At 34.6% G+C, this 8,993-nt stretch overlaps 1 protein-coding gene across 1 annotated transcript; it reads right to left on the minus strand.

Moving 5' to 3' along the window:
• Positions 1 to 299: 299 nt before the first annotated feature.
• On the minus strand, positions 300 to 7,556 carry LOC11418476 (pentatricopeptide repeat-containing protein At2g41720). Its single transcript, XM_003625092.4, has 10 exons — positions 7,119 to 7,556; positions 6,603 to 6,775; positions 6,417 to 6,522; positions 4,530 to 5,639; positions 4,326 to 4,431; positions 4,043 to 4,247; positions 3,782 to 3,914; positions 3,558 to 3,662; positions 2,767 to 2,884; positions 300 to 633 (listed from the first exon to the last, which is right to left on the minus strand). Exons 1-10 carry the CDS (start codon positions 7,482 to 7,484, stop codon positions 563 to 565), a joined length of 2,493 nt encoding a protein of 830 aa, XP_003625140.2. The 5' UTR covers positions 7,485 to 7,556; the 3' UTR covers positions 300 to 562.
• Positions 7,557 to 8,993: the final 1,437 nt, after the last annotated feature.

The raw sequence follows: 8,993 nt of genomic DNA on the forward strand, positions 1-8,993 counted from the left end.
GATGTCTGTAGCGTCTTATGATTCATTATTTGTGTGAACATTTTACAATATTAGACAGTTTTAGAAGCTAGATTCATTCTAGCTTAGTGTTATGCTCATTTGCTTTTTACAATGTTTATTCAGAAATCAGATTATACATTTCTCATACTACACCTTTATAAACAGCTGGAGAAACTTAACTTTTGTTGAAAAGAAACCAAAAAGCCATGGCTAGATGGAAACGGTTCTGAAAAAAAAGAAGGGAGAGAAAGTGGAAAGGGATTGTGAAACAGAAGAGTGTGTTAACTTTTTAAAATAAATAAACTAAATCCACATGTTATATTTTCATTTGGTTATTTAATGGTTAATAAAGGATCTGTGGAACAATCTACACAGGAAGGATAACATAATTTGATTTACAGAATTGCATTTGTAACAAGAAAAATAATCTTACAAGGAATAGAGGATGGTCAAATCAATTTACTTGAGATCCAACTTCAATCTTCACAAACTCAGATGCACGACTCTCCCAGCAGTTTCAAACAGTGTGTCAAAGTTATTCGAATTCCACGACAACGGTCAGCTAAGAACATACATGAGATTCACAAGGTTGGCTTGCAGAACTTTGATCCCCGGCATTTCTTTTCAAAGATTCTGTTCAAATTCATGACCAGGATAACTATAAGTTACACTATTATATCCGCTATAAGCTAGTCAAATCCGCTATAAACTAGTGAATAGGACTTGTCAAATAAAGGGAATAGAAAACAATATCAATAAAAGCATAAAGGTATTATTCCCTAGTAAAAAAAAAAAACATCACTTCCTCAAAATTGTCATGTGCCTGCACTCTAACTGCCAAGAGTGGCAAAAGAAGGTTAATGTGTACAAGATGCCTATTGATGATTGTTTTTAATTCTGGGGCTTCTGTCCATCTTGTTCAATGAAGGGAGTAAGATGTTGTTCTGTTGTGAACTTCGATCTTGTGGTATTGGTTCCGCAACAAGTGGAATGTTTACCTTAATAAAAGCTTATATTCAATTTCCACCAGTAGCCTTGGGCCTAGTGGTAGATCTAGCTACTACCAACCCAAAGTACCCATCAAGGAGACACACCGACAAATTATAGATTTAAGGTTGTGTTTGGTAACACAAAGAAGATAGCTTATAGCTTATTGGATTAGCTTATAAGCTTGTTTTGATAGAATAAGATGTGTTTGGTAAAACGATTTTCTCAATAGCTTATAGTGTTTTTTGAGCTTATAGCTTTTTATATTTTCTTTCCATTTTAAGGAACGCTTTATATTTTTTTTTTAAAGAAACACTTTATACTTTGTTATAACTAGCCTACTGACCTCGTGAGCTGAGCTCGGTTGGTTGGGACATATGCATAAAATATGCAAGGTCCGGGGTTCAAACCCCGGCCACTACCAAAAAAAAAAAAAAACTAGCCTACCGTAAGTTGTAACATTTTATATATTCTTTGCTCACATTTTTTTGCCATTATTTTCGGGATTCATAAAAGCAAATATCAAAATTGTGGGTGGAAATTTTTTGGAGGATTAAAAGTTAAAGAAATTTTTTATGGGGATCAAACCAAAAGTTAGAATATTTATTGGGACCAAAAACATATTAAACCATAAATTAAAATATTAAAAAATAAATAAATTAGTAAAAAAAAAGTTTATATATATATATATTTATAATTCGCAAAAAAAAAAAAAAATTAGTGAAACATATCACTTTATATTTATCAACTACTTCAACAGCTAATTTTACCAAACACTTTAATTTTAATAAACTAGTTTTTCAGCTATAAGCTATCAGCTATCAAACATCAGCTACAAGCTAGATTTTCATCTATCAGCTAGCTTATAGCTTATTTTTACCAAACACGCCCTAAGTGGTGTCAGGCTTCTCCACATGTATGTTTCTGAAATTAAGCACAAAGAGTCTATGCAACTTAACTGGCATACATTTTGAGCAAACAAAAAAGGAAGAGAAGATAAATCTTCCATGATGAGGAACCAGTTAAATGAAGATGTGTCTAAGGCAGAAAATAACACTTGTTTAAATAAGAGCTCCCCAGGAGTTCGGCCTATATATAGTTTAAAGACGGGCACGGGTTTCATCTTGTACGGGATAAGCAATAATTTATAGGTCACTGCAAACAAAGGACAGGAGAAAGCTCCAGAATTTTGGAAGTTTAAAATAGCTGGTTAATTAGAATGTATAGTTTTCGACTCTGCTTTAGTCTGACAGTATCAGAAAACGCACAACATTCTTGTGGCATTAGAAAATCTGAACTAGAGATGGTGCTTGAGTAAGGTTAGGCCTGGATATGTGTGGAGAGAAAAGGCTGAACAGCTCACTGATGATTCTCTGGTATGCAATTGATGTTCTAGAAGAGCTAAGAAACTAGGTAAGCAAAGACAGGATGTTGCAATCGACAGTTGTTAGGAAGACGTGGCCATGAAACAGGGGATATCTGGTATCACCATATCAGAGTGAAAGGGAGTGAGAAGAGAAGGTAGTTTTAACTACTTTGAGTGTCTTCATCTTGAGAGCTAGGCCCTTTTGTTAGCAGTATTGCTCCCCGTCATCCCCCACCCCACAACAAAAACAAAATATAAGTTCAGGCACATGCCTAAGAAAGATCGCACAGGTTGATTGAATAATAGACTCGCTCAAACAAGCAAAGTGCATCAAAAGAATGAAAGCAAACATATGTGAACACAATGGAGCAGAATTCTAAATGCAAAACAACAAGAAAATAGAGTATCCATACCAAGTCTTTCTTTTATGACAGCAGCATTTTCAACCCCACAGTTTTTTTGTGAAAAAGATATATCACGGTACATTTCATTTGAGGGATGAATTCCTGCATCCTCCATCCATTGTAGTACCTGCAATAGAATTTGCATGGTTTTCCATATGTGATTTATTGCAAGTGAAATGCTAGAAAAATGAAACTGCATATTCACGACGGAATATTCATCAATAACAAAAGTCTCTACAAGACTGGTGTGAGTGGCATTGGAGATACTTCAGCTGTACAAGATAAAACTATTGGAATATTATGATTTTTGTCAATTTGGGAGCCTTATATGTTAATTCTTAACAGTGTTGTTAGGCTCTGGGCCTGGGCTTATATTAGTTGTCCTAGACAGTACTACCCCTAGAAAATAAGTATAAGTAGGAATTGTAATGTTATTGTCATTGAATCTAGAGAGAAGGAAAGGGTTAGAAGAGAAATTGATCCTAACTTGAGTTGGATAAATGAGTACTAGATACAAAGATAGCATTTTAGATAGAAGTACCCTAGCATCCATTGCAAGCTGTTTGCTTAAAAGAAAGCACATAACTGCTGCTACTGAATTATCCTACAACAGAAGTCTGCTACAGTTCTTTAACAGACTAAAAAATGTTGTAAAGACCAAATAGGGATGTGAACGGTAGCCTAAGAGTAAACACAGTCACCAAAGTCATGAAGTTAAATTATGCATGTATCGTCATTACATTAGATCTTAATCAAGGGTGAACAAGAGAGGTGTAAAGAGAGGCCGAGAGAGCACTTACCTCTAAATACTTCCTCCAATTTCCAGATGATAAAAGGTTTTTCAATAAAATAGAATAAGTATTGAAGTTAACTTCAGCACCAGATGCCAACATTTTGAAGAATAGCTGTACACATGAAAAATAAGATAAGAAATCGGAAAGAGATATCTAGATGTAGGAAATAAATCATATTGAAGTTAACATCATCTTCATAAATATCAAAAGGAATATTTTATCATTCATACCTTCAACATAATCTCAATTTTTCCACTTTTTCCTAAAGAATTAAGGAACAGATTTAAACACCCAGATGAAATTACAGGAAGTGAGGGCTCCATGTACTTGATCATATCAACAGCTGTCTTCCAATCATGTAATCTTGCAGCGAAAGAGAAATTCAGTTTTGAAAAAAAATATATATAATACTAAGCAAATTTCAGTCTCAATTAGCTTAACTTAGACCAAACAGTGAAGGTAGTAAGATAGGATATGAAATCTGAGCTTACAAGCCACAGGCAGATACCATTTCAAAAAATATGGTATCACTTAAAGGAATGTCTTTTTCTCTCATACTTTGTGCAAGACTAAGGACCCTTCCTGGTTGGCCACCTTTGTTAAAAGCTCTCATTAGAGCTGCACATGCGATGGTATCTAGCTTGACGTCATTTTCTTCCATTTCTTCAAATAGTGCATATAATTTCTCCCACTTCTCTGATCATAAATATAGTTACTTCGGCATACATTTTGACATAAAATCCTAATACTGCAGCAGTTAAAAAATTATTTTACCGGCTGCATTGTAGGCATCAAGCATTGCAGTATATGTAACCACATCTGGACTGCAACCCAATGATTTCATCAAGTTGAATGTAGACTCTGCTTCTATGATTTGACCCTGAAACATTATTACGAATAAAAAACAAAATGTTAAAGAAAAGAAACAGAGTATCAAATGAATGCAGCATATACATGAATCCTAACCAAAGCACTTGCCTGTTTGCTATAGGCACATATGATAGATGAGTAGACCTCTTTGGACATAGGAAGTTTTAGATGCATCATTTCTTCCATAAAAGACAGGGCTTCCCCAAATTTTGACATCTTACAACAACCACTTATCAAGACAGTGTAAGTAACGGAATCAGATTTTATTTTTTTCTTCCTCATAGAGTTATACAAGTCTATAGCCTTGTCATATTCCCCCACATTAATATAGCTTCCTATAGCTGAATTATATGCAACTGTGTTCAATTTAATGCCTCGCATCTCAGCCGCTGACAGCACAGTATCAATTTTCACCTTTTGACCACACCGTCCACAGGCAGCCAAGAGTGTGCATATTGAGACAACATTCGGATGAATCTTATCTTGTTCCATTTCTCGCAAGATTTCAATTGCATCTTCAAGCAAACCATTAGACCCATAGGCATCAATCAGTGCATTGTAACTGACAATGTTTGGCTTCAAGTTGTTTCTCTTTATCATTTTGAATATTTCCCTTGCTTTTTGGGGCTTTCGTGATCTTCCATAAGCATTAAGTAGAGATGTATAAGATACAACATCTGGACGGAAACCATTTTGTTTTATCTCATTAAAAACCTGAAGTGCCTCATTTTCCATCCCACGAGCAGCATATGCACCTAGTAGTGCATTGTATGAGACTATATTTGGTTTCAGCCCTTCTGCAAGCATCATATTGAATGCAGCCTCACAATTTTCAATGTGTCCACACACAGAATACAAATGAATCATACTGGTGAATGTTACAACGTCAGGGTGACATTCCGACTTCTTTTCCTTCATGGAATTAAAAATATCAACGGCTTTGTCATATTGTTTAAGCTTCACTAGACAATGGATAATGATATTGTGTGTAGTTGTGTCCGGGCGAATGTGAGTTCCCTTGATAAGTTCAAAGTACGACAAAGCTTTTGAATACTGAGTGCCACTTTTAAATGCAGTTAACATAATATTGTGAGTGACAAGATCAGGTCCAACTCCATTGTCAGTCATTTTCTTGCAAACATTAAGTGCTTCTTTCCAATTTCCACTAGATCCACAAGCATTAATCAAGTTGTTGTAAGTTGACCGACTTGGTGGGATCTGCAATGATAAGTTAATGTCACAAACAACACTTATAGTCAAGATATCAACTATCTAATTGTATTCAATTTAAATTCCCACTTAAGAAGTGCATAGCATCTGAAGAAGACTGAATGAAACATGTTAAGATCACATCTATCACAAATATCTTGCCGTTAAGATTAATTATTTGTTTTCAATGTGCACAGAGAACTTCATGAATTATAACCAACTATTGTAGCATGCAGGTAAACAGAGTAAATGATGCATAAAAAAATCAACCCTGACCAGAAAGAAACCTAGATGGTTCCCACTTCCCAGAATTGGAGGCAAGAGAAATTTTCTACGTATTTAATAATGGAATTTCAAAAAAGTCTACAATACGATGAAGCACCTGTGTGGATCTTAACTAAAGCATTAAGAATATGGGTTGCAGGAGGCATAAATCATCATAAACTGAATCCTGCAAAATAGGACTTATTTGTGCCTAACTTGACTATGAAACAATGAGGCAAATCAATGAAACACTAATACACATGTTCTCTCTCCCTTCACTTCACCTAACTTACTTACTACACAGCCTAAATGATTCACCTACTGACACTATAGAATATATAATGGGCCAAATATATAACGGGCCAAAGCCAAACAAAAGAAACAATCAAATCAGAAGCACAGGCATGATATTGTGTTTTCAAGCTCAACTACAATCTAGAATTACGACCAAGAAAGAAATGATGATCACATAAATTTGGAGTCACTGAAGATTGATAAGGGAAGAAAATACAAAGTACACACAGCTGCACGCAGCATGTCATCCATAATATTCATAGCCCAACGCCATTGTCCGGCTCGACCATGCGCATTAATAAGAGCATTGTATGTCTCAGCATCAGGTTTACACCTACAAATCACAGCAACACAGACACACACACAATTACTAACAACGATTAAATAACTAAACCTTCACCAGTCATACCATACCTGCATTTTTGCATCTCAAAAAACAAACCACGTGCCTGATCCGTTCTATTATGCCTAGCATGCAACCTAATCATCATGTTGTATATATCTGTTCTGGCACAATAATTTTTCTGATTCTTCATCCAGCTGAAAACTAAGTTACAGTGTTCAATTGAACCTCGTTGTGTCAACTCCTATCAAATATGAAAATACAATGCACAATGATTAATTGTATTGTTTAAGCTAAAATTGAGTCAGAAGCTTCTAAGTGTATGTTTGGTTCCACTTCAGGAAGAGCCAAAATTGATTCTGGAAACAAGTTTGATTGGTCTCAAGTAAAATTGATTTTGCATCAAGAATTGATTCCTAACTTTAAGCTAAAAATTGAAGATTTTCATTCTAGAATTGATTTTAGCACTCAAACTACCATAAATCACTTTATTTTCAACTGTCAATTTTTGTCAAAGCAGAATCAAACAAGCACTAAGGTTGTAGTTGTAGTCATGGAAGAGTGAAGAGAAAGGTAAAGTGCGATACTCTGATGAGGAAAGGGAAATTCTTGCGAGCGAATCGACCAATCCAACGATTGAGCAGGCCTTCAATGTCGTCACGGAGAGTGAGGGAGAGGACGGAGTCGACGACCTCCGACACGGTCCAATCCTTTTGGAAGCGGTTACCGGCAACACGGAGGCGGTAGTGAGCGGGGATATCTTCTTTACGGAGGCCGGATATTTTGGTGGAGACTTGGTGGTGTCCTCTGTCGTAGTCGACGAAACCATCCTTCTTCTCCTTGAATGCAACTTCGTTGGAGCTTTTCTTGCGTGTGGTTGTGGATTTTGGAGGACGAGTTGACTCGGTAACGCCGCTGAGTTGGATGCAGTAAGGTGATGTGGTGGTGGCCATTGAAATTCCGGAGCATTTCAAGGATGCAGATAAACTGTGCTTTTAAAAATCGGATATATATCTTATCTGAGAGATTTACTATTCACACTTCCTTCTTTAATTACACTCTCCTAACTGTATTTTTATTTTTGTTAATCACCGGTTTTTAGGGGAATGAGTTTTATTAATCTGAACTTTAATTACACTCTCATAACTTTTATTTTTTTAATCATCCACTTTTTAGGAAAATAAATCATGTTAATTTGAAGTTTGACTTTGAAATAAGTAAAGAATGATTAAGAATTATTTTAGTCAAGAATCGAACATAGGTTCTTGTGAACAAATTTGTCATTTGGTGAGGCTCATTTGACCATTTGAGCTCAATTGTTTGGTTACACTCTCATAACTTTGTTTCCAATGGATCTCATATTCACATATGACGATGAATCATGGACGAAATACTCCTCGATGGTGTTGTTTGGTTAATAATATGTGTGTATTTGTAAATATTATGACGTTTAAGTCAGTATGTGTTTGAGGTGGATGAGACGTTTAGAATGAGACATACCTTGATAGGCCACATTGTGATGCTTATATAATTTTATGAATATGGTATTGGACAAGTACAAAGGATCGATCCATAATAGTTGGTACACCTCCATCATTGGGTATTAACTATTCCATATCCGAACAAACATTGCCGTTCGAGAAACATTTCTTTCAAAGTTTGTCATCACTTGTGAATATGAGTTCTATTAATAACAAAGCTCTTTTTAAAAATTATATTGGATTGTATTTTGGATTTTTGAGTCTAAAGGTGAGTCAGACTCAATCTTAAAAAATGTTCATACTTATTAGTTTTATTATTAGCATGAGACATTGTATTAATATATTATTTATTAATTTTTCTTTTTTTGGACAAAAAAAGTTATATTCATTCATTCAAAGTGACACTGATAGCCATTTTACAACTGTCCTGAGCGGATTTGAACTTCCTCCCTTGTTACAAGTTTAAACACTTACTACGAATGAACACGAACTTCGTTCCTTGCTATAAGCTTAAGATTATGTTTAGATATTTTAAAATAAACAGAGCGGAACGTAAACATACTGAAATGAAAGTAGAGTGGAATGAAACAAAACTTTTATTTCATTGTTAAAATATATTATGATGGAATGAAGTAAAAATTTTGTCCCATTATTTAAAAAATAAATGGAATGCATTATAACTATATATTCCTCTTTTATCCTTCTTTTAATTACATAAATATTATATAGAGAAATGCTACCAACACACATTTTAACACACATTTTTTTGATTGGTTAAAATTCACATGAGTCCCACCAAATAAATTTGGTGGAACCATGTAAGTTTTAACCAATAAAAAAGAGAATGTTGAAAAATGTGTGTTGTTAGCATTCTTCTATTATATAATATAAATTTAAACATATTTTTTCTGATCTCGTAAATATTATGTATATTATATTATAATTCGTTAATCAAATCATATTAAACTGTTGAAAATTATT

This window comes from Medicago truncatula, chromosome 7 (genome assembly GCF_003473485.1).
Source record: "Medicago truncatula cultivar Jemalong A17 chromosome 7, MtrunA17r5.0-ANR, whole genome shotgun sequence".
NCBI classification, from domain to species: Eukaryota; Viridiplantae; Streptophyta; class Magnoliopsida; order Fabales; family Fabaceae; genus Medicago; species Medicago truncatula.

What these genes read in the sequence shown, in the direction of transcription:
- LOC11418476 (XM_003625092.4), bottom strand. Translation starts at nt 7,484, where the DNA reads ATGGCCACCACCACATCACCTTACTGCATCCAACTCAGCGGCGTTACC. An exon ending in TTTGAGATGCAAAAATGCAG is followed by an intron (nt 6,523 to 6,602) that starts GTATGGTATGAC and finishes TGTGATTTGTAG; the next exon opens with GTGTAAACCTGATGCTGAGA. An exon ending in ATGGTATCTGCCTGTGGCTT is followed by an intron (nt 3,915 to 4,042) that starts GTAAGCTCAGAT and finishes TTTCGCTGCAAG; the next exon opens with ATTACATGATTGGAAGACAG.